Here is a 26,535-nt window from a genome sequence, read left to right on the forward strand (position 1 = left end):
GATTGGAGACTTATCAACATAGATATAGTAATTAAATCCATGGGAGCTGAGGAGATCCCCAAGTGAAGTAGCATAGAAGGAGAAGAGGGCCTGGGACAGAATATGCAGGGACACCCACAGCTAGAGGGCATGATTTTGGAGAGGATCCAGCAAGGGAGACAAAATTATCTGAGATGCCATCGGAACCCAAGTCCTTCTGATGTGAAGACCAGTACTCTTTTCTATGATCTGTGCTGGGGCTTAATCAACTTCACAGGTGCATGAAAGGACCTTCACATACACGTGCCTTGACAAGGGTTCTTGTGCATGGGATCTGGGAATTATAGTGGAATGCAAGTTCAATAGGAATCACCAAAAGAGCTAGTGTGGTCTCAGGTGAAATTACCTTCTTCATAATGAACACTGTATTTCTGTTAATCAGCCTACTCTATTCTTCCTTGATCACGCTAAACCTAAAGTATTATATTCTATTCTGGGTATTACCTTCTAGGAAACTTTATTTCAACCTTACCTAACCTTCTACTTGATCTCAAAGGCAATAACTGAATTTAGGGTTAGAGTCAGGTTACCCACTGAATTTTAATTCAAGATGTGGCCCAATAGCCCTCCAAACTGGCATTTCAAGCATTCCACAGTCAAATTTCATATTACCTTCCTTCCTTCATTCTCTGTTCTATTCAAACTGACCTACTACCTCTTTTCCTATATATAACATTACATTTTCTGCCTTTGTACTTCTGTCCAATTGGTCCCTCAAGCGTAGCATGCCCTCTCTCCCTCATCGTCTTCCTTGTGGTAGAATCCCTACTTTCCATTAAAGTACATTTTGGAAGCCATTTCATTCACAAGGACTTACCTGATTCACTCTGTCTCCCCTGCAAACTCAATCTTGAAATTCCTGTTATAACTTGACAAATGGGTTCCTAAAAATCACTGATCTCAAAATGGAACCATGCCCAAAGGGCATGTACAGACCCTTTGACCCAGCAGTGTTACTACTGGGCTTATATCACAAAGAAATGTGCAAAAAATGTTTGTAGTGGCCCTTTTTGTAGTGACAAGGAACTGGAAACTCAGTGGATATCCATCAGTTGGGGAATGGCTGAGTAAATTGTGGTATATGAATGTGATGGAATATTATTGCTCTAAGAGGATGATTTCAGAGAGGCCTGGAGAGGCTTGACAAGGACAAGTATAGCAAATTTTTCCAACTTAAAAATGCCCAGAAAAGCAGAGGGGAACAACGTCAAGGAGAGTTCCATCTTTACAGCCACCGGAGCAGAGGAGGGGGCCCTACGCTTACACAGTGAGTGCAGGTTGGGACAGGATCCACTTTGTGTTCCTTTCACGTGGGCACTGGGACCAATGAGTGGCCAGGAGGGCAGCTAGAAGAGTTTCTGCTTCAAAGAGTACTGTTAATTGTTCAATAATGCAAATAAAAGCACAAATAACTACAAAGCAGTTCTCTACTAGGGCCAGGTGCTCTCTCTTCTTCAACCATTTCAAAGCATCCTCACTAATGTTCATTTTCTCAGGAACAAATCAATTCTCATCACCTCAGAGATGTAAATTAGGAAATGCCCCCCCTCCCAGTACCCTGGTTTACAGATGTGAGCTTTTGTCTTCCCAGCAACTGAAACACCTCTTTCTCAATCGCCTTTTGGCAGATGATGGGAACAGCTGAATGTCAAAACGCTGTCAACAGGAGATTCTTACTTTCCCCCCAACATGTCATCTTAAAAAGGGTAGTGAGAGGATCCCTGCAAGCTCTTCCCTCAGAGAAGAGCCCTAAAATTGCTCTTAAGAACTTTGGAATTGATTATGTGACATGAGAGACACTGGCCCAGGACCTCCCAGCATGGCATGCCCTCATCATCGTGTTCTATGAGCAAAATGGAGCTAAATTAGTTCAGAAGAAACTCGAGATTCACAAAGTCAGAGACTCCACCCCAAATGTCCAAATGGACCATTTGTGCCCAACATGTGGCAGAGCATCCCAAGCTCATATTGGTCTGGTCAGCCACAGTCAGACACACTGTAACTTGACTCTAGCATAGTTATGTCATTTTGGTCCTCTGAGAATAAAGGGCAACCACAACCAGATTTCAATAGTGGGGGACCCTGTTTGGAACCCAACCTGCTCAGGCCAGCTCTCCAATTTTTTCCTCACCACTCACTGCCACACAGATGAAAATTTTTTCTTGGACCTAGGCCTCAATGGGCAGGTTCCAAGGTAGGAACAATTTCCCAGATAAGGAGACAGTAGGGAACAGTTTCTCAGTGCCGCTGCCCACAGTCTGCCTGAGTCAAGCAGGCTTGCCAGCATTCCAGTGGTAGAACTGAATGAATTTAATTGGACAAGAATGTGCTCTGTCCAAGAAAAGATACATGACTGGGAGAGCTCTTAGGCCCCAAACATGCTTCATGCCAATCATATCAGAGGCCCATAGCTTTCCCAGAGTGGACGTTGATAATGGCAGCTCAGATTTATAGGGTGCTTTATGGTTTGCAAAGAAATTTACATACTCAATTATCTAACTACAGTTTCTTCCTTTCCCCTGTCCAAAGCTGATGTATCTACTATCATCCTCCATCTCGATGTCTCTACTGGCCACCTTCACTGGGCATTCTTAAAAAAGGAAAACCCCTCCTGAGACTTCCCTTTCAAGTCCAGGCTGCAGGAGAGAATGATTTTTCACTAATGATGGAAGAGTAGATCTCTTTTAAAATCCAAGGGTGATGACAGCATGTTATGTGTATGTATATGTATGTATAAGTATTTGTATATAAAACACATTTATATAGTGCCTACTACGTGCCAAGCACTGTGCTCATGGCTTTATGATCATCATCTCATTGAATCCTTACAACAGCCCTGGGAGGTCGATGCTATTATTATCCCCACTTTATAGGTGAGGAAACAGAAGTAAACAGAGGTTAAGTGACAACCCACAGTCACACAGCAAGTATCTGAGGTCAAATCTGAACTCAGCTTGAGGCCCAGCACGCTACTACAATCAACTGTGCAAGCTATTACCTCTGACTGAATGGCAGAGTCTTAGAAATCTGGGTTCCATGCCAACACTCACAAGCAGGTAATATTATCTATCTTACACCTTGTGGTGAGGATCAAACGAAATGCTGGAAAGTGCTATCGAAATATGAGCTATTGTTTCTATAACCTGGCTTGAGTATCCAAGAAGTCCAAGTATTCTTTCTGGTTAATGGCCTTACAAGTCTCACTGAATAGCCATTAATAGTAGTAATTATGGAAAAGGCAATCAATTTACTGCCTCTCTTATGGACAATAGTGAATAAAAGTACTGAAGGGCTAACTGAAGCAATCCCCACAGCTATGTCTACTTTCTGTTTTCTGACTCCTTGAGCTTGGTTGAGTCTATTGAATTGACAAGAAATGAAACCAGTACACAATTTCACACCACTAATAATGGGCAACAGACAAGACTGGATGTCCATGGTGCTAATTTAAGCCATTCTACCATCAAATTGTTTCATTATGAGAAGCAAAACTTGGATGCCAGTTTGTCTCTTCTCAGAGAAATTTAAGATGAGTCCAAGTGGATTCTCTAAACAGACACCAGACACTTCACGGTTACACGTCATCAAAAGGAATCTGGAAAACGTTATTAGTGAAAAGGCCCAAATGCATCTGAAATGCTAGGGCTTTCATTGCAGACTGTAGGATAGTGAGAGGGCAAGAGAAAGTAGCATGATTGCCAAATGAGGAAGGATCACCTGACCTTCCCATTGGTGCATTCTCTCGCCATCTTCAAAGTTTTCTTCATGCTTCTCTCACAATTTGGGCATCTCTCCTCAATCCCACTGAGTGAGCAGCTCAGATGCTCCATTCATCCACTTCATGTTTGCGACTGTCAAGAGAGGAAGTGAAGGTAGTTTGTGTTTTCTACTAATTGCCCTTCTCCCCTCCACCTCCTTTTCATTGAGCACCCTTTCTAGTAAGCACTGGTAGACCCCAAATATTAAAAGGCCAAGAGAACAGCTTCCAGAATACTACTTTAATAATAATAAAAGCAAAAATAGCTAACATTTCTATAGCCCCTATCATATGCATTTTATAAATATCTTATTTGATCCTCAGCAAGATTCTCAAGAGTATTGATGGAATGATGTGAATGAGAATGGCCCAGAATGACGTGTGAATGGGCTGTGATCCATACTGGTAGATGGGCACCTATACCAAAGAGATTGTGGAAACCTTACAGTATCAAAATATCTCCTAAGGCAATACTGCCTCCTATTCCTAATGGACCAATTCGCTACATTTTTCCCAAGTCTTATGAGCTTTGTTGGATTTTTTATTTTGTCTTCTCCTGTACAGTAGTAATTTAACAAGCTTTTACTATTATGTGTCAGGAACTATGCTAAGCCATGAAGATACAAAGAAAGGTAAAAAGACAGTCTCTGCTTTCATGTAGGTCACTGCCTAATTGGGAAGAAAACAAACAAGTATATAGAAACAAGATTGGTACAGGATAAATTGGGGGATGGTCTCATAGGGAAGACACAGAAATGAAAGAGGACCAGGAAAGGTTTCTTGCAAAAGATGGGACTTGAGCCAGACGTTGAAGGAAGCCAGGGAAACCAGGAGGCAGATGTGAGGAAGGAGACAGTTTTAGGCATGAGGCCAGGGAAGATGTCCTGAGTCAGTAGATGAAAACATCGCATTCAAGGAACAACAAAGAGGTCAATGGTACTGGACTGAAGAACACCTGGAAGGTTTAAGAAGAGTGGAAGCAGAAGGAGTCAGATTATGAACTGCTTTAAAAGTCAAATACTGTAGATTATGTGACCCTGGAGAAATGAATGTTTACCAAAGTGGGAGTTATTTACTAATTGGCTATTTGTGTAGTCAGGCCACTGACCTGTTAGAGTACAGAGCAAAATCAACATTAGAAAAAATAACAAAGATGAGAACATATGATGTCCAATTAAAATAATTCTAATATGATCTTTTAAGACAAGCTCTTGATGCTAAAGAGACATACATACACTCACACACAAACACCCACACCCATAGAGACAGAGAGAGAAAGAGACAGATACAGAGAGAAACAAAGTGAGAGAGACTGAGAAAGACTAAGAGACCACAAAAGAGAAAACAGTGGATAAGGGAACATAGCAACACAGACTATTATCATATCCCATAAAGTTATAACTAACGGTAAGGCCAAAAGAACCTAGAAACCATTGAAGCTAGCAAACAGTTGATCTTTGCCAAACAGAGAGATATGATAGCCAAGGGCAATACCAGTTTATCCCATTAGTTCATTTGTAAAAATTTACAGAATAGTGGAGCAAAAAATGTTGGAGAGGGAAAACAAGCCTGCAGAAACTTTGGGACAAGACCTAATTAAGTCAGATCATTCTAAAGCACTTGAGAATAAAAATGGAAGCATCAGAATTATGAAAAATGGAAAAGATATGTCAATATTTTGACAATAAGCCCTTTTCTCCATCAATGACAGAAGAGTTACTACATTTGGATTCCAATAGTATAATCCTCATTGTGCTCAACGAGAAAGCTGAAATAGGTTTAAAAAAACCCACAGAAAAGCAGCTGAGCCAGACCAAAAATACCTGAAGGATGCCAGTTCCCGAAGGGACATATTTTGAAGGGCATTAATCAATCAATCATGTCAATCATGAAGTGAAAGAGGGAATGATATCAAACGACTGAAAAAATCATGAATGGCCTCTTAAAAAGCAATCCAAAATGGCAGAGACAGAAGCAGCCAGTCGAGACCAGAGTTTAGTTGTGGGTTACTCAAGAGAATAGTGATTAAAGAATTTGCAGAGGTGCCTCATAGAATTGGAGGGGGAAGGATGGATGGCATGTGCTCTAGATCAAGGTTTGGCCCAAATAGCGATTCTCTGGCCCACTGGAAAAGCATACAAGCTGCTTGGCAAGGCTCAGTCTCTTCTTGCAGCATCCCTGGACGTGAAATCCCCAGGAAGGCAATACATATGCTATGTGTACAGGTACAATGCTTGCTCATGCCATGCCCAGACATACCGTGCCTGATATATACCACGTCTACATGGACAATGTCTGACATACAACTCTGATGGAAAACATTGACAGTGGCTCATTCTAGCAGCTTTTTCTAATCACACAGTGGAACTGCTTTCATATGGCTTCTCTCTTAGAAATCTTTGCTCAGCAAAGGCATCAGGGATTAAGAAGATCCAGAATGAAGACCGCAAACCTCCCCACCCCCGGCCCTGTTTATCCTTCCCTCCCCCATCTATCCTCCCCTCCCCGCCGGATGTTTCTGGGAAACTCCTTTGAAGACTGAGCAGTGAGGTGTGACTTTAGGAAAGAAGATGGTGTCCCAGGCATCTTAATGAAGTATGTGCTTTGTTTTCTTGAGATCCGTAATTTTTTGAAAGTAGATAAATAACAGCTTCTTGAGAAAGGGATTTCTCCCTCTTTGGGGGCAGCATATTTTTTTCTTTGTAAAAGTAAATTCCAATTCCTTTTCAAAATATCACCAATATGGTCCAAGTTACACTGGATTCTTGATGGTTTTTTTTTAAATGTCCAACCATATGCTCAAGCTTGGGAACACACATTTTAAAAGAAATTCCCCTCCTTTGCCTTGCTCTGGTTCAGTTCATTTTCATAAACAGGTAGAGGACTGTTTTCAGTTTCATATATTATTTCTTTTCTAACTCCTCCAAAATGGTCTAACTCCTTCTTGGAGCACCTGCCATTCTACCCACAGCAATTTTCCCCATGGTTGTTGGATTCTGGATCTTGAATGAACTCTGTACAATCATTCTCTACCATTGTTACAACAGAAGAAGAAGGGAAAAGAAGAGAAGAAATGGCAGAGAGAGGACACAGGAGGGGGGGAAGAGAAAGGAGACACAGGAGAAAGAAACAGAGAAAAAGACAGATTGAGAGAGCTGGTGAGAGTAAAAGAGGAAGAGACAGAGAGAACCAGAGAGAGACAGAGAGAAGAGATAGAGAGAAACAAAGACAAAGGCAGAGAAAGCGACAGCAACAGAAAGAGAGGGACAGAGTGTCTTTCTAAGCAATCTCACTGAACTTTTCAGGGAATCCAACCATTAAAACAGATTTTCATGAAACCATGGACCCCAAACTACTACACAATGCAATGCTAGCATGAAACTACGTATGTCTGAAACAATTTTTAAAGGATGAAAACCCTGCCAAAAATGCATTCTCCACGCTCCAGCCCAAGCATTTAACAGTTCTCCCCCAGCTGTAAGTTTTTTCAAGACCACCAACAATGGGTCCTCACAAAGCCACTTAGAAGTCAGGATTCTGATTTAGAATTGTGTTAGGGTCACAAACCATCTAGAAAATACTTCGCCAAGCTACCGACCAATTCATAGGACTTTACCCCCTCAAAAATATATTTATTTTTAATCTCAACCATAACTTTTACAAGGTAAAGTTTAGGGCAGAGTGAATCACTGGAAAATCATGTAAGGAATCAGGTCTGCTTGGCAGATTCTGCCACAGAAACAAGTCTGAAACACAAGCAGGGCATGCAGAGGAAAGCTCACAATGAAAAAGGACCCCATGCCACCCTTATAGAAGCCTCCTCACCTGGTGCTGGTTCAGAGTTTCGTGGGAAAACACGCCAATGTTCTGCTTCAAGAGAAAATAGGAAAAGGCACTTTAGGCTTAATTCATTAATACTTCTACCACCATCTTCAAAAAGAGAAAAGCACAATTAAAGGTCAAAGCCCCATAAGAAGAAATTTCTGGAAGACAAAATATAATATTAATAACCAAGGCAATGTCTTACTTATGTCAATTACTGGAGAAAATAAAATTCCCAGATAGCCCAAAAGTATGGAGACCTTTAGAATTCGTACGGTTTAATCTCTAAGACACAAAATGTTGGGGTTAGAAGGACCCCTAGCTTAGTTCTTCCTTTTACAAATGGGGATTTGCCTAAGGGGACCCAGCTAATTAATGACAGTGGTGGAGCTAGAATCCAGACTCCCAGAAGGAAATGTGCATAGCTAGATGAATAAAGAAGCATTTATTAAGCAAAAACTATGGAAGGGGATATACCAATCAAGAAGAAAAAGGGCCACATCAAACTTGGATTCTCACTTTCCTTGCCACTTGGTCTTTGCTCCTTCCTACCCACTAAGTTGCTGTCTAAAGTATCCCACATTCAAGGAATAACAGCTTTCCATTTCTTCCAGGAAGCTCCTTTAAGGAATGGGAACCATGTCTCTCCCCTTCCTGCTACCAGCATGTCCCTGACTCACTGGTGCACCTTGATACATTCCACATTATAGTGGTCGCCTTTATGATCTCTCTTATAACAGGCAAAGTCTCTGCATGCAAGTAAACTGCATCTTTATATGCAATGTATTTAGAATTACCTGTGGGAACTCAACATGTAGAGTCTGACTTGATTTATTTCTTGGACTTCCCACTGCCATCTTTCTCTGGTGCCTCATCGTGGTATTTGGACGCATCTGGGCAATTACAGAGTGCAAACTCTGGCAAGGCTTTCACCAAACTGGAAAAGCTGTGTGTCTGTTATTCAAGAACCAGTCCAGCAAAGCGCAATAGGGGCTCATCTCTCAAGAGATGGAAAGGCACAGCACAGAAACTCCTGTATACCACTGAATATGAATATATACTGAACTGGAGGCTTTGGTTAGCTGGGGCTCAGCAATGGTGGAGGAATGGCCCACGCCCTGATAGCTCCAGAATCTCAAAGTAACCAGAGTGAGGTGCTAAGAACGAGGTGTCCTGTAAATGGCATCCAAATGTACTGCTCTGGAGGTGTTGATTTCCTGATCCATCTCACCTCTGTTGTCACCCATGAAGCAAAGACTTTCTTTGTCAAAATCACATATCCAGGCATGGAGATCTCTTTAAACACTAGTGTGGATGGGGAAAGAAGAGTTGTTCTATTTTGAGAAACAAAGTAAGCGGCTAGCTGGGTACTACCTAAGGGTGCTAAGAGAAACCTCACTCTAAAGGCACCTGCAAGGAGACCAAGAAGGCCTGCACAGCACCCAGAAGTGGCCTGCCTGTTCCACTCCCAGCTTCCAGGATCTCACAAGCCTCCTTGAACTGTGCTTTGAGTCAATCTCAGGATGCTGCTCTCGATGTGGCGTAGTCGACTTTAGCATTCCAGTATTGAAGATTGTGACAAATGAGAAGAGGGAATGAAAGGCTTCGAGTACTCAAGTGATTATTTAAGCAAAAGCGTAACAGTAAGGGGAAAAAATCAGGCCCCCTATAATAGCAATTTTGAACACAGTAACCTAGTTCCACAAAGTAGTCAGCCAACTTTTTGCAAGGAAACTTAGTAGAACTTAACATACATAATGACTTAGTTAACAATTAACCCTTACATTTACACAATACTTTAAAGTTACATAGCACATTCACATACATTTTCTTGTGTGGGCCCCCAACAACCTGTAAGGTTGGTATTATAGAAATTATTCTGCCCATTGTACAAAAATAAGGTTCAGTGTAGAGGTTGAGTGTTACATAACTAATAAGGAGCAAAATCAGGACTCATCAAACACAGAAGCAATGTGGTATAGAAGGTAAAGGCATGTTAATCACAATACAGGAGGCATCTATTCTAGGTAAGGCACTGTGCAAAGTGCTGAAAAAAAATGTTGGATTTGGGGTCAAATGCCTTCCTACTACCCGTGGAATGTGGAGCAAGTCACATCCTCTTTGGGTCTTGTTTGGTTTTCCCCTCCCCCACCATTAGTAAAATGAGAAGCTTAGACTATATACCCTCTTCCTTGCCTTTTAAAAATGTGAATTTATAAATCTCAGATTAGGAAGAGAACGCCAAAGCTGGCCAGTCTAACCTAGGCGTGGATGGCTCACCCCCCACCCATTACCCCTTATAAGTGCTTAGCTGCTCTCTGCATGAAATTCTGTAGTGAGGGGAAACCTACCACCTCCCCATGCATCCCAATCCTCTTTGGAGCCACTCAGAATTTTTTGTACAATTAAAAAATTTTTTTTTCATATAGCAAGTTCATTCATTTCTCCTCAATCTTTACCCACTGCTCCTACTTCTACCTTCAATGCCGGGTCTTCCAACAGTACTGTCAGTCTTCTCTGTTTCTCTGTTTCTGTCTTTGTATCTCTTCTCTCTGTCTCTATGTGTATGTGTGTCTCTGTCTCTTCCTCCCTTCCTTTCCTCCCTCCCCCTCTCTCTTTCCCTCCCCACCCCTCCTCCTTCTCTCTCTTTGTTTGTCTGTCTCTCTCTCACACACACACACTCATACATACATACACATACACACACACATACACCACATTGCCTCACTGGAGTGTTTTAAAGGCAAACAACTGCCAGACAATATCTAATTATGTCAACAGAAATTGTCTCTGGCTTCCACACTATATATGATAAAGGTTCAAAAACAAATAAATGTAAAATCTTGGAAAGTATTAAGGTTTAATTCAAAAGAAACAGAGTTATCCATGTACTTAGGGGTAAAAAGGTTTCTACGTTAAAGTTCATAACTAATGTGTGGAAAAGGTCAAGGGGCGAGACATCTCTAACATGAAAGAACTGGGAGGAAGAGGCAGCTCCAAAGCTGAGCAGTTCTGTGCAAGTCAGTGAACATCTAGAAGCCTTAGTTTCCCATTTGTACAGTAAAACTGATGGATTGCATGACCTCCAATGGTCTTCCAGTTCTGAATCTCTGATCCTATGGAAAAGGTGAGCAATGATGGCTCCAGAGAAGCAAAGAGATGCATTTCTCTCTTCCAGGTAGATTGAAGGTACAGAACATTGACTATACTGTCGGACAAATTCACTATGAAGGTTTGTTTTGTAGAAATGATTTTCTGTGTTATAAAGGAGGAAAGGCAGGGGGATGGGGGGACGAAAGTGGTACAAAAAATAATCCAAATACAAGAAGAATTTGTGATTTTATCCGTTTAGGGAACTCCCTTCAAACAATGCAGAATATAATAATACCTGGAAAGTTGGCTGAGGCATACTGAAATTACATAAATGACTTGTCCAGGGTAATACTGGTGTTCAAAGCAGGATTTAAACTTAGGTCTTCTTGACTCCAAATCTAGCACTCTATTCACTATGCAGTGCTACTCATTGTAATAAAAAAAAAAGAAAGAAAAAGAAAAGAAAAGAAAACCATCTAAAAACTGTTAATATCCCTAGCTGGATAAAAGAGACCAGAGGAAATCAAGGCAAAGCATACAGTTCAGAAGAGACAGTAGTCACATTCTTACAATTCTGATGTGGACAGTGAAAAGCAAAATTAGGCTGTAGTAACAAGACCTAGTTTAAACCCCAATTCTACCACTTCCAAGTCATGTGACCTTGGAACAGTCATCCAAGGCCTCAGTTTCCTCATTTGTAAAATGAGTGAGTTGTGGCCTAGATGGTGACAGAGGTCCCCTTGACCTATGGAGATTATGAGCAGCACAAACTTCTCTTCTTCCTTTCTTACTCTGGAAATTCATGATTTGGAAAAGAAAAAAATATCCATTTGCAGCCAGTCCTTGCCAGCCCTGCCAATCCTGCCAAGACTCAAACTGAGAAGGTAGGCTCAGAGTTCAGTTGGCTTGGAATTAGAGTTGGAAGGGACCTTAATCCAAACTCCACATTGTACACATGGAGAAACTGAGATTTAGAGAAGCAAAACCAAATAGTTGAAAAGGGGAGAGGGAATAGTTTGAACTTAGAGGCCAGGCCCTTTCTCCATTCTATCACACCATGTCCCCTACAGTAACAGAAGATTTGGCTCCTCACTGTTGCCATAGGAAAAGACAAAGGGGATTGATTCCTCTTGGATGAGTCTTCTTGAGGGAATTTCTTCTTGATGATCACAGGTGATGATTAAAAGGAGCAATAATGCAGTGGGTCAAAGAGAAGCCGAGTTTTGATGATGGCATTATACAATGATGATGTTTGAATCAAACATGCTTTGGCTAAAGTTTCCCCCAGATGGGGACCACGTATAGCTATACACACAGTGAGGAAGACAAAATATCTCATGTAAGGATGGAGATGGAGAGGTCATTTAGAGGTCATTCCACAAATGGAAGAGACTTCAAATGTCACCTCATCCAGTCCCCTCATTTCTCAGAATAGGTAAGGTACTTTGCCCAAAGCCAGAAACTGGTGAGTGCCAGAAGGAGGACTTAAACTAAGATGTTCCAACTGTGTTCTCAGCCCTCAGTCTTCTGTGCCATCCTGGCCATGGTATTTCAGGCTTACTTCTCAAGCCCAAGGCAACCTCCAACAGTGTGTTTCCAACATGACCTAGAAGGTATCCAGGCCAGCAGATCCTAGCCTATGCTTAGCATGCTGGGCCATTATAGTATCCTAATTGTTCTTGTGATTCTGAAATTATAGTAGCCATGGAGGGGAGGTTACCCTCATTAAAGGAAGGGTGATTGGTAAGGAAACAACATGATTTGAAAGCCAAGAAATATCAAAGACAAGATGGACCCAGGTCTTTCCTTATTCTAACACCATAGTATCTCTTCAACAACACTGTGACTTTTCCTACATTTTAAACTTTTTTCCACTTGAAACCCCTTTTCACCTGAGAAAATGTGACCTTGGGTATGTAGGTATACAAATATTTACTGATAATATCAAAATTTTGCAACCCCCACATTCAGTTATGCAACGTCATATGGGGTCACAACCCACAGTTTAAGAAGTTTTGTTTTAAATGACATGCATTCCCCCGATTCTCATAAACTACTAAGAATATCCTTTTCTTTCCCGTAAGTTCAGAACACACTTTGGTTCTCTTGCCTTCAAGGAATCTCAGTAACCTTTTCTCTGGAGTTTTTATTTTTCAAACTTTTGCCATTTTCCTCAAGTCTTTTCTGAGCTCTTTCTGTCAGATTAAATATTTTTGAAATTTGAAGTTCCAAATGGAATACTGAATTCCAATAAAGGCCCAAGTGAAGCTGAGTAGCAGAGATAGAGGCTTTTCAGGATTGGCAACTGCAGGGGAGGCTCATGATGTCATCTTCCTACAGACACAGCCAACTACATCTATGTAAATGTCTTCTTGCTAGCTTCAACTTCTTATTTTATTTTTAATATAACTTTCTAAGTTACAGAGCAGTTGTCACCCTGCATCAGTGAAAGGAGTTTCGATACACTTGGTGAAATTACAAATCCTGTCCTTCTTCCTACAAAAAAGACTATATGCTGCATAATTGGGCAAATACGTAAGTGACAGGTTCATGGCACCAAAGGCGATCCCAAATCTTGATTCTTATAATCTTTGGTCTTCTTGGTCTGTTTCTTCTTCATCAACCCATTCCATGCCACTGAGCTTGAGAGGAGTGATGTGACAAGTTGACTTGGATCGGCTGCATTTCACATCAGGAACTGCTCTAGGATCCCCTACTGGAAAGCAGAGGAAAGGGACACCCATTAGAACTGCTTAAGTCTCTCCTACAATGATAATGAGTGAGAGCAAGTCTGGAAGAGATCATAGCATCTCAGTGGTGCAAGAGATCTCAGAGGTCACTGAACTCAACCCATGTCCACACTTTTCTAAATATCCCTGGCAAGCAGCCATTAGCCTTTGCTTGAAGACCTCCAGTGGCAGGAAACCCATAGTCTCTTCTGAAGGCAGACCACTGCACTGGCGGCTAGCTCTAGTGGATAGAGACATATTCCTGCCATTAAGCCTCTGAGATCTCTTCATTTTGCCAACTGTACCTAGCTGGGGCTTAGACAGGAGAAGGGAAAGGCACTTCTTCCTTTTCCCAGGTAGGAGAGAATACAATAACTGTGGCAAGAGCATGTCAAGAACAGGAAAAAAAACAGCTGCCAGAACTGCTATTGACCAAGAGGCACAGAACTCTAGTTCTTTTGCCATCAGTCCAAGGGGGCCCCGCCTCTGGACTGTGCTCAGAAAGATGATGGAAGAAATGACCATAGAGTACTTGGAGTCCCTACAAAAGAAATTCTGCTAAAAACAGATGAGCCTCTAAAGAGTTTCCAAAGCTGTTTTCCCAGGGCCTGGAAAGAAATCTCAACAGTAACAAACACCACCACCAAACCCTGATGAGTAGTTCATAGGACCTGAAATAAGTCATTCATCTGAGGAGAGTGTGTGGATTTGCAAGGACTCCTCGGTAACCACAGAACAGTACAACTGCCTGTTGGGCATCAATAAATCTGCATATCACACTCTCACCCACCCTGTAAGAGACAATACAGGATCACAGCCTAGTGGGGTGTGAGAAAAGGTTGTTTGAGCAACATTATACTTACATCCTTTGCAGGATCCACGATTGCAGAGAATGTCACCTCTATTGATGCAAATTGCAGCCCATCCAAACTCCTACTCCTACTAGCACTACTACTACCAATAAAAGCCAATATATATAGCACCTATGTGCTAAGGACTTTATAATCACTATGTTCTTTTGATCTTCACAACAACCCCAAGAGATAGGTGCTACTGTTATCATTTTAGAGATGAGAAATTGAGGCAAACAGGGTGAAGGGACGTGGCTAGGGTCACACAGCTAGTGTCTCAGGCCAGATTTGAACTTAGGTCCTAACTCCAGCCCTGGCACTCTACTGCACTGCCACCTAGCTGCCTATAACTCCTCAAAGGCAATTTTTGTCTGTCTTCTACTAAATATTCTATAGAAGATTGAGTCAGCAGTCATATAGGGATATTCTTCTAGGTCTTTTGAAATTGCCAAAGGGACAGGCTGGCTATCTATTGGTTATCCTTGTCTCTTTTACCACATAGCTGGCCCATCTCCTTGTTTCTTTATCTCTCTGGCCATTTTCTGAGTGACACTTTACATGTGCACTTCTTGAAAGCTCACATCTACTACCCTAGCCCTTTGGATCACCTGTAATTTTAATTCTTTGGAATCTGTGATATCCCATGATTTACTTCCATACCACAGTGGCAAAAGAATACCAATGTTATAAAAACAGAGAGAAGTACGGGATTATTAAAAGCCATCCATACCTTCTACAAGACAATTCATTCGGTTTACTCTCTTCTTCCTATCTAATTTTAGGTCAAACTAATTAACCATCCACAATATTATGCACTCTCCCTCTTTCTCTCTTGCTCTTTCACTCTGTTATGTATATTCACATACAGACATGTAACACGTGCAGACACATATACAAATGTATATGTACTCATGCACATGCATGCATGCATGCATGCATATAGCAGCTAGGTGACTCAGTGGATAGAGCACTGGGCCTGTAGTCAGGAAACCCTGCATTGAAATATGGCCTCAGACACTTACTTGCTGTGTGACTCTGGCTAAATCACTTAAAACTCTGTTTTCCTTAACCCACTGAAGAAGCAAATGGCCAAGCGCTCCAGTATCTGTGCCAAGAAAATCCCATTTAGGGTCACAAAGAGTTGGACAGAACTGAAGACCACCACTGCATACACATACGTGTGTGCATATGTATGTATGTATGTCACAGTTGTATCTATACTTATACTTACACATATATGCATACCAATGGATTAGTTCTATGAGTTGTTCATACAGTTGTATGTCAGAGAAACTGTTTTTCTACCTGGCTTTCCCATGTGAATAAAACGACTGAATGCCTTTGGAGTGATTGTAGATCTCCTTTAAAGGTCACTACAATGTTCTCAGGCAGATACAAACAGTATAATGTTATCCTCAAACAAGCACAACTGAATGATCCCACCATCAACCAGGAATCCATCTTCCATTTAGACAATGACCTGGACATTTTCCACAAAGGTGGTAAATCCCTCTGGTGAACATGTTTCCCTGTTTTATACCTTGTTTGATATTAATGATCAGAGAATGGTCAAAAACAGTAAGCTCTGTTGGATATCTTTCACAGAATCTGCCATCTGCATGAGAGGCAGCCTGTTGTAAGGGTCCTTTAAGGCAGCACTGTGCCTCACCAAATTTGATGCCTTTTTACAATCAACAAACAATCAGCACAATGGGAACGTGTGTTCGGTACCTCTTTTGGCCAACCACGTGAGTGGAGAAGTGGTTCACTTCAGAATATCATTTGTGAACAGCTGCCTTTTCATCTCTCATACCTTTGGCAAGGATGTAAGATTATATTACCATGTAAGATATATAGATATAGATATAGATCTATATATCATATAAGATAAGATCCACATTATGTAGGGAACGTAAACAAGAAAATAATGGGTAGGGAGGATGGGGCTTCTCCCTGATCCACAGCCTACTTCATCCCTTCTACTTCTTTATATTAAAGGGAGTCCATCTCTAACCCAAGAGCTCACTAGTATAGAGAAAGCTTCCTGAGTCCATCTTTCCAACATTAGTCATGGAAGGGCCGTGAGAACACTTTGTTGCAGGCACTGCTTTCCCATTCCACATTTCTGGGCCCCCTTTGGCACCCCAGGGATCCTCTCCCACCTGAAACGGCTCATCAGGAAAGAATCCCCTGCCGAGATATTGCCAAGAGGCAGAAGGAATAGTGTTTGCTGACAAGGAGGTGAAGCTTCCCAGGTCTCTTCACATGAGAGGTGAGAAGGACAAGGTGAGAGGTCACCATTTGCTTTCTGTTGCCTCCTGGTTAGTGAAAAGTTTGAGAGAAAATTTAATATCACAACCCATTTATCTATCGATTGTCTCCATGTGTTTAAGGTTTCTGGTAGAAAGAGAACAAATTCACAGCTGTTTAAATGACTTCAGGCTGGAAAGAATTCTTTTGAGAGTGGTACAGAGAGAAAGAACAATGCTCTGGTTGCTGGGCTGGAGCCCAATGTGTCTACTGGACATTCCCCAGAAATGGTCTCGGGGCTTTCACACAGGTGGCTGGTGGCCCCATAGACTGGAATGCCCTCCCTCCTCTCCTCTGCCACTTGGGAATCCTAGCTTCCTTCAAAGTACAGTCCTGGTGCCACGTCCAACATGGAGTTATGACAGTTATAATTGATATTTAGAGAGTACTAAGGGGTTTTACAAAGCATTTTTATCTCATTTGAGTCTTATAACAACCCTGTAAGGTAAGGAATGTTGTTCCCTCCCTCCCATTTAAGAGATGATGAAACTGAGGCTGAAAAGGGTTTAAGTGACTTGACCCAGGTGATATAGCTAGTAAATACTTATCTGTTGTAGTAAGAAGCACAATTAAACTCAGATCTTTTGGATTCCATTTCCAGCACTCTATCCATTGTGCCACCTAGTTCATTCATTTTGTTTTCTCAGAAACTCTAAACATGAGTACCTAGAAGAGGAAAAATCCTAAATGACACTTTCTTTGTGGACAGGACCTAGACCTTTCTTGGTAATGGTTTGCTATTTCCTTCTCCAGCTCACTTTACAGATGAGGAAACTGAGATAAACAGGGCAAAGTGACTTGTCCAAAGTCACACTGCTAGAAAGCATCTAAAACTGGATTTGAATTCAGGAAGATGAGTCTTCCAGACTCCAAGCTCAACACTCCATCTACTGCACCACATAGATACACACATGTCAGGTTAAAACCACTACACACCTCTCAGACTGGCTAAGGTGACAGGAAAAGATGATCAATGTTGGAGGGACACTGATACATTGTTGGTGGAGCTGTGAACTGATCCAACTATTCTGGAGAGCAATACAGAACTATGCCCAAAGGGCTGTCAAGCTGTGTACACCCTTTGATCCACCAGTGTCTTTACTGGGCCTGCATCCCAAAGAAATCATAAAAAAGGGAAAAGGACCCACATGTGCAAAAGTATTTGTGACAACCCTTTGTATAGTGGCTAGAAACTGGAAACTGAGTGGATGCCCATCAGCTGGAGAACGGCTGAATGAGTTGTGGTATATGAATGTTCTGTAAGAAACATTCAGGAGGATGATTTCAGAGAGGCCTGGAAAGACTTATATGAACTGATGCTGAGTGAAATGGGCAGAACCTGGAGATCATTGTACATGGCAACAAGAAGATTGTGACGATCAGTTCTGGGCTCTTTTGGATGAGTCATTCAGGTCAATTCCAATAGTCTTGTGATAGAAAGAGCATCCAGAGAGAGGACTGTGGGACTGAATGGGGATCACAACAAAGTATTTTCACTTTTGTTGCTGTTGTTATTCACTTACTTTTTGTTTTCTTTCTCATTTTTTTTCCTTTTTGCTCTGATTTTTTTTTTGAGTAGCACAATAATTGTGGAGATAAAGTAGAAGAATTGTACATGTTTAATGTATATTGGATTGCTTACCACCTAAGGGAGAAGGTGGGGGAAAGGAGGGAGAAAAAATCTGGAACACAAGGTTTTGCAAGGGGGAATGTTGAAAACTATGCATATGTTTTGAACATTAGAAAGCTAAAAAAAACAATTAAATACCAGAATCAAGACAGTTTATCAATCTCTTTGTTAACAGTGTCCACTGTTGACAGTATTAGAAACACCCTGAAGTCAGAGGATATGCTTTATATAGATAACACTTTTGCCAACTGAAACTACTGGTAAAAGCACATTCACTGATTGTTCAGACAAGTCACCATTCTAGTATTTCTTTGTACAGCACTCATCTTCCTATACAAAGATACTATTCCTGACCCCCTCATTCAAGCATGCATTTTTATTTGTTTTCCCATAGTAGTGCTAGTTTCTTCCTCTAGTGACATCCTCCTTCACAGGAATCTTCCACTGATGCCTTCTTCCGAAGATTCAGACAGTGTGGCCTAGAAGTGAGTCCAGATCCCTGAGAACTACACACGAACCTGGACAGGCTTTAATGAGGGCCTGGTGATGAAGGGGATATCATAATCTAGCATTCTGTCACCTGAGGCCAGCCTAGCAAAGCATAAAGAAGTATAACCAGGTTGACCCATGGGGATGATTTTTTTATTTTTGTCTGCAGTGCTTCATGAAGGCCCTCTATTAAGTCATGGAGGGGTTTTGCTCTTTGTTAGCAGAAGTGGTGGTCTCACTGATAAAATCACAGGTCCATGAAATACTGACATACCAACAGCTTTATTGATCCATCCAGTATCTTAACCGGGATCCTTTGAGACCAATAGCATGTGGACAATAAGACAACACCCCAAAAAGGGGTGGGGGGCATTCTGTGGCCAGAGAACAAAGTAATGCTTATTGGTCCACAACTCATGACTTGAGGCTCATTAGTACTATGTTCTATCACTAAAAGTCATTCACCTAAAATGCTAAATACACAAATGTCTCAACCAAACTAAGAGATTGAGAATAACAACAGGTCATGAGACAAATGCAATCAAGCCAAAAAAAACAAAAACAAAAACAAAAACAACAACAACAACAACAACCCAACAACCCAAGACAAGGTGCTCAAATAAAGTTCTATGCTAGTCCATTTATTACCACTTCAGAAGTTTATAATAGCTAGTATATAATGTGTCAAGAAAACTGATGGGTCAGTGCCTTAGAATGTCTCGAGACAATGGGCTTAAGCAGCTGGAGGGGCTGATGGGGAAACCCAGAGAGAGAAAAGGGAGGTAGGAAACAGTTCTAGTTAGAGGTCTTCCAACTTACCAGTAAGAGACTGGCACCGCTTTGACTTCATTTGGTAACTGTCATGAGCTAAGAATCCCGCAGCTTTCTAGGAAGAACAAAGAGTGTGAATGATTCTTCTCCCAAAGAAGGCACACAAATCATTGATTCTGCTTTTAAGACATTTGAAACAAAACAAATAGTTCCCGCCATTTTTTTTCTTAGAGTTTCTTTGAAATATGAGCCCCTAAGATAAGATATTACTTCTCAAAAGACCCCAAAGAACAATACATAAATATCCAGGAACAAGGGTATGAAAATCTATTGTTCATTCTTCGAAAACAACTCTGAAGTCCATGAGTATGAGTGAACACCAGTAATCCTAAGGGTCCAAGAGGACATCAACTGGAAAAGAGTTTGACTAAATTAAAGACATCATCTGTTTGAGTGGAAGGCAGGGATGTAAACTGAGGAACTCTTGTCTCTTTGGCTTTGGTGAGGGAAGAAAGCTCAATTTCATCCTTTATTTTTCTTAGCAAATTATTATGTTATGAAAAAATTATAGCACAAAACTCTTTGAGGTATTTGGTAAGCATGAGCTATATAGGTCAATGATTGTCATCATCCTATTTAACTTTTCTATAGTACTCTCCAATTTGCTCACAAATGAAGTCAACACATCAGTGAGCATTTATTAAGGGCTTCTTATTTGCCAAGCACTGTGATAAGGGCTGTTGATACAAAAAAAAAGCAAAAAAAAATACTCTTCTGCTCTCAAGGACCTCACAGTCTAATAAGGGACACAATATGCAAACAACTACATTCAGATGAGATATAGTCAGACTAAATGGGAGTTTATCTTGGGGGAAAGATACTGGCATCAAAGAAATCAGAAAATGAGCCTTGCACAAGGTGGGATTTTAGCTGGGATTTGAGAAAAGAGAGGAGGCAGAGTCAAGGAAAAAAGAGAGTTCTAGTCATGAAGGACAACTAGTAAAAAAAATTAGGCCCAGAAGCAGGTGATGATCTTTGAGGAGGAGCAGCTTGGAGTCCAGAGTGTGTAACTGAGAGTAAGATGTAAGAAGACTAGAGAGATAGGAGGGATTACATTAAAAAGAACTTTAAAAGCCAAACAAGATTTCAAATTTGATCCTGGAACCATCAGAGTGGATTGAATGGGGTGGGAGGGAAGTGAGATAGTAAGACCTATACTTCAGCATGATTAAAGGAATATGGATTGGAGGGAAGAGAGACTAGAGGCAGGGAGATCAAGCATTCAGCTACTACAGTAGTCTACAGCAAAGGTAATGAAGGCCTCAGCCAAGGTGTGTTGACAGTGTCAAAAGGTAGAAGGCGGTACACAGAAGAGAAATTATAAGGGAAGAAAGGTCAGGACTTGACAAGTTATCGAACTGAAGTGAGACTGAGAAGTTGAGGATGACGCCCAAGTTGTTAGCCTGAGTGACAAGGAGAATAATGGGGACTTCAACAGCAACAGGGACATTAGGCAGAGGAGAGGATCTGAAATGAGAGATCATGAATTCCATTTTGTATATGTTGAATTCAAGTTATGCACTAGGCAATTGGTAATGGGGGACTAGAGATCAGGAAGGAAGTTAGGGATGAATAAATAGATTTGAGAATCATCTGCACTAAGAGGATAATTAAATCCCTGGAGGCTGATAAGATCCAGTGAGGTAGCATACAGAAAAGAGAAGAGAGCCCAGGATTGAGACTTGGGGAACACTCACTGTTAGTGGGAAGAGTCAGCAAAGAAAACTGAAGAGCAGAGAACCAGAAGAGATCAGTGTCACAAAAACTCAAGGAAAATTAATATCTAGGAGAAGCGGGTGATCGATACTGACCAAAGCAGCAGAGAAGTCAAGGAGGACAAAGACTGAGAAAAAGCTATTGGAGTTGTTAAGTGAGAAATCATCGCTAACTTTGGAGATGAAGTCGGTGGAATGATGAAGTCGGAAGTCAGAAGGTTTAAAACAGAATGAGAGGAGAAGAAATGAAGGTAATGATTAAAAAGACAGCCTTCTCAAGAACTTTAGCCAGGAAAGGGAGGAGAGATATAAGATGCTATCAAACAGACGTGGGCACTTCAAATGCAGGGTGTTTGAGGTAGTCAACATGTACTATCAACCCTATTTTACAGATGAGAGAATATGGTGCCAATGTGGGAAAGTGACTGGCTGATGGATTCATGGATCCTGTCAGAATGAGAGTTCAAACCCAAATCTTTTCACTCTCATCTCACGGAAACACACAGGTCAAGAAAAACCCTCCAGGAGTCACTTTCCTCTCAATCCCTGCCACCATAGCTAAAAGTCCATGGTTTTTCCAGGCCAAAGATCTGAAGTCCGAAGTCCATGCCTCCAGATTCCCAAATCAGTAAGGTTTGGAGAAAGACACACAAAGAGATATCTTGCTCTGTGAGCTAATGAGTTCAATTCAATTCACCAACCTTTTACTAAATGTTTATTATGTGCAAAGCACTTTTTTCTAAGTTCTAGAGATATAAGAGTGAAACTGGCCCCCTCAATGAGCAAATGCTCCACTGATTCTATTTGAATACCATCAATGGTGCATGATAGCATTCCCCAAGGAAAGGGTCTCTGCTACCGGCCCCAACTCGTCAGACAGGAATCTTCCATGTGCATCTCGGGTACCTAGAATGTAGTCAAGGGATATCACAGCAAACATAAATTTTCTAATCGTGGTCTAAAGGTAGGCACAAAAGCAACGCCAGAAAACATATCTATAGGAATCAATGAATAGACATGGGACAGAGACAAATTTCAGTGCAAACCACTCAACATCATTTTGGCCTGTGCCACAACCCTAAATATGGCTCTAACACACTGCTAACTGTTATTGAATGAGTCAGAAAGCAGATATGTCAGTACTTTGAGTCTCAAAAAGAAGTTACTAGAGGGCTGATCCAAATAATGTTTCTGTGATTTTCTTCTACTCTCATGAGAAAACAGGGTCACACAATTGAAGAAAGAAAAAAACATGAGAAAATTTCATCTTCAAAGAAAGACATTTCTCATGAATTAAGGGGAGGGAGAAGGTAAAAAATAGCAAGTAATTTAGTATCATTTCTTGCCCAGAAAAGTCTATCTCATTCACAAAGAAGTTCATGAAATTGAATCATAAAACAAAGGATTCCCATGATATGCAGGTACCTTATGGTGGCTCCTAAAATGAAGTCTTAACCTCAAAATAAACAAGAGCTTTAAGTGTTCTCAATGATGTTTGTATAACCACCCACTGAAGCAACCACATGATACTGTTTAATCAAGTCCCAATAAGTTTACTGCCATTATGATAACAGCTTCTTGCCTGGTCACTTCCAGAAACTACTGGGTAAACGAGACACGTTAATTTCAAGGATCACAGAGTCTCTGAGTTGGAAGGGATCTCAGAAGCCATCTACTAATTCCTCCCTGATAGGAATCCTCTCAACAGTAGATCAAACAAGTGGTTGGCCAGTCTTTTATTGAGGATCCCTAGGGGGCAGGAGCCTATTCTCTTCTGGTACATTGCACAGAGGGAAAGTTTGACCATACCTCAATGTGTTTCCCTACACCTTCTCCTCGGTGCTCTTGTGTCTGCCCTCAGAGACCAAGTGGAACAAAGCTAATCCTCTTTCACATGAAAGTCCTTCAAATATTTGAAATGGAACATTCCCTTAGCCATTTAAGCTTGGCAGGGGGCTCCAGGCCTATGGCTTTTTACAGAAATCAATTAGCAAGATGTTTTCTTGACTGTATGTCAGAAAGGCCCCACGAACACTCTCAGAACAGGACAACAGCAAGGCACCTTTGCCCCTTAAGACCTACATCTCCATCTTAAATGTATCTTGGTGAATTATCTCCTACTCTTCTACTCCATCCCTGAACACAGCTTTCTGGGAAAATGGCCCTAGCTCCTGTTTCCCCACAAACCCGATTCCAGATCTTCCAGTCCTTGGGAGCATCTAATTCCTCTGTGCAATGCTATCAGTGCCTAACACGTGATGATCTAGAACTTCTTGAAACCTTAACATGTGTTTTTAAAGGTTAGGAATACAGAAGGCACTGGGTTCCCTTCCATTCCATTCAATAAGCATTTATGAATTTATTACCATGAGCAGAGTTATCTGAAGGACTAGAGTGAGGCAGAGACATTAGCTTTGTTCTGCCCTCCCCCCCCCCCATCTATGCTCTATAGAACCTCTTCTCCACTTCAATACTGCAAATCCCAGTGGTGAGAAAATACCACAAAAGGCAAAGAGAATCTGGGCTACATTAGGAGAAGCAGAGCGCCTAGAACTAGGGTGCCAATAATGCCGCTGGTCAGGCCAATGCCCAGATACCACGATCAGCTCTGGCACCACATTTTAGGGAGGAGGTGGAACAATCCAGAGAAGAGGCATTGGGAAAGTGACAGGACTCTCCTGTGTGAGGAGTGCTAGAATGAGCTGGAGATGTTTGACATGGAGAAGACTAGGAGGGGCATGACAGCTGCTGTCAAGCATCTGAACAGCTGCCATAAGAGAGGGATTATCCTTGTTCGGTCCTATCTCTGATCACAGACGCATGAGCAGAAGGGATAAGCTACAAAGAACCATATTTAGATTGGAGCAAAAAGAACTTCCTAACACGGAAGTTCATCAGCCAACACTGTCTCTAGACCAGTGGCTTTGCATCTCATCTGCAGTTTTCACAGACAGCTGGAGGACATTTGGTGGTGATATTATTTAAAAAGGCAGAGCGGACTAGTGACCAAGGTAGTGGACCTGGAGGTGAGGGAGACTTGGGTTCAAATGTGACTCTACACCAAGTAAGCTGTGGCACCACAGAGAATACAACAGGGGAGAAGAATAATTGGAGTGGCTACTTCACAAGGCCATGTAGAAATCAAATGAGAGATGCTCAATGTTGTATAGACAGTATTCACAAAATATAATATATACAATGTAAATGTCACGGCTGTTATTAGAAGATATTCTCAGTTAGGTACATATTGACTTCAAAGGTCCCCTCTAACACTGGGATTATATAAAGTCCTTGAAGTCCAAAGCGTCTCTGCTTCTTCACCCATAAAATGCAAGGGTCGGACTAGAAGGTGGTCACCAAGGTTCCTGTGGGGACCCACTTGACAACTACTATATCATGTAGACTCCTCATAGACATGGATTGGACTAGAAGGACTCGAAGGTTCCAGCCAGCTTTCAAACTTCTGTCATTTTGTGAGTGATTCATATGAGTGGACCAAGTCTAGCAAAACACTACTGATATCATCTTCAACAACTCATTCATTCATTCAACATGTATAAAAATATACACATATATGCATACATATATATATATATATATATATATATATATATATATATATATATATATTTCCACATCCATATTATGCATGTGTTATGAAGTCACATAGTAATTACAAGTCATGAGTCCACGTACTGCTAGGAATACCAAGAAAAATGACCAAGGCCTTGCCCTCATATAGTTCCCCATTCAGTAGGAGAGATGATGAGACAGGTCCACAAATGACGATAACATAAGGCAGGCCATGACTCTGGTCATTCAGAGACACAACCCAATGTGGATATATGTAGAATGGGCCTTCCCAAGCATGCACAAATAAGCAGCACCCAAACACCCAAACAGAATTGCCATCAATGCACCACAATCGGCATGTATAAGCACTGTGGTGAAGCCATATCTCCCTGATAAGCCTGTCAGCAACAGAACAATTGCCCTGAATGGACTCAACAAATGTTGTATAGTCCACACAAGTTCACTAGGACACCATTTCTCATATAGCTTGTGGTTTGATATCAAGATACACGATCTAGCCAGAGCCAGGTGTCCATGCCTTAGGCTAATCTGCAGTCAGTAACTTTAGAGTGCCTTTCAACAAAGAACGTTAAGATTGAACATAATTAGCATTCCCTCCATCAGTCGCCCCAACAGCTGCCACAGTGCGTCATTTCTATTCACTCTTTGGTATGTAACACACAAAATTATCCAAGCAAGGGAACCAAAAATCACTGCTCCATTTCTAAACCATGCCAAAGGCAAGAATGGGGCCTCTTCCATAGACTGAGGGAGTCCTGGGAACAAATGTGAGTTAATAATACAGCAGTACCTACTGAATCTGATTAAAAACGGTTGGGGGGGTGGGGTGGCACAGCAGAGCAAGGGAGAATGAAGGCAATAGATACAGAATAATAGAAAACTGAGAATTTACCAGTATATATAGAGAAGATAAAGAATTAGAGGAAGTAATCAGAAATATAGGCTAAATCAGTAGACCTGAGGTCACAAATGGTATAATAGAACACTGACCTTTGACAGAGAAGCTGGCTCTATCACATATGACCTTGAACAAATCCATGCTCCATCACCAAATTCATTCATGTTTCTGGGCCTTGGTTTCTTTCTCCTTAAAATGAGGAAGCTGTATTTAATGATCTCTAGAGTCCATTTCAATTTTAAATTGAGTCATTAAGTTGAGCTGATAAGCATTGATTAAATGCTTACTATGTGCCAGGAACCTTGCTAAAAACTGGACATACATAGAAAGGCCAAAACAAGTCTTACCATCAGGGAGCATAAATTCTAATTGGAGAGACAACATAAAAATATCGAGGTATATGCAAAATAGAAATAGAATAGATGGTAGATAATCTACAGGGAAGGCACTAGCAGTTGAGGGTTCTGAAAGAAACTTCTTAAAGAAGGTGGTATTTGGGCTGAGTTTTGAAGAAGTAAAGAAAACTAGGAGACGGAGGTAAAAATGGTAAGTATTCCAGGTAGGAGGACCAGCCAAAGGCATGGAGAAAGAAAATGGAATGTCATATACATGGAATAGCAAGATGGCCCATGAAGCTGGATCACAGAATGCACAGAGAGAAGATAAAAGATTGCAAAGATAGGAAGGGGACACCAGAGGACTGTAACTAGAGAACCATGGAGTTTACTGACGAGGGGCAAAGCAGAATGATGTGGTCACCTCAATAGTTGGCATCTG

General features: G+C 41.3%; 2 protein-coding genes across 3 annotated transcripts in view; both read right to left on the reverse strand.

Moving 5' to 3' along the window:
• Positions 1 to 10,245, reverse strand: part of LOC141548414 (transmembrane protein 182-like) — a 55,555-nt gene extending 45,310 nt beyond the window's left edge. Inside the window, exons 1-2 of the mRNA XM_074277282.1 lie at positions 8,416 to 10,245; positions 7,622 to 7,666 (exon numbers count right to left, since the gene is read on the reverse strand). Of these exons, the coding sequence (XP_074133383.1) occupies positions 7,622 to 7,666; positions 8,416 to 8,511 (141 nt within the window). The 5' untranslated portion in view covers positions 8,512 to 10,245. The remainder of the gene's footprint in view (positions 1 to 7,621; positions 7,667 to 8,415) is intronic.
• A 211-nt stretch (positions 10,246 to 10,456) lies between these two features.
• LOC141548413 (sodium/hydrogen exchanger 2-like) overlaps positions 10,457 to 26,535 on the reverse strand; it is a 132,313-nt gene continuing 116,234 nt past the window's right edge. For both annotated transcript variants that reach the window (XM_074277280.1, XM_074277279.1), the window contains 2 exons: positions 19,540 to 19,606; positions 10,457 to 13,427 (listed from right to left, as the gene is read on the reverse strand). In XM_074277280.1, coding sequence (XP_074133381.1) covers positions 13,294 to 13,427; positions 19,540 to 19,606 — 201 coding nt within the window. In that variant the 3' untranslated portion in view covers positions 10,457 to 13,293. The remainder of the gene's footprint in view (positions 13,428 to 19,539; positions 19,607 to 26,535) is intronic.

The sequence above is a fragment of the Sminthopsis crassicaudata genome, chromosome X (assembly GCF_048593235.1).
Source record: "Sminthopsis crassicaudata isolate SCR6 chromosome X, ASM4859323v1, whole genome shotgun sequence".
Taxonomy (NCBI): Eukaryota; Metazoa; Chordata; class Mammalia; order Dasyuromorphia; family Dasyuridae; genus Sminthopsis; species Sminthopsis crassicaudata.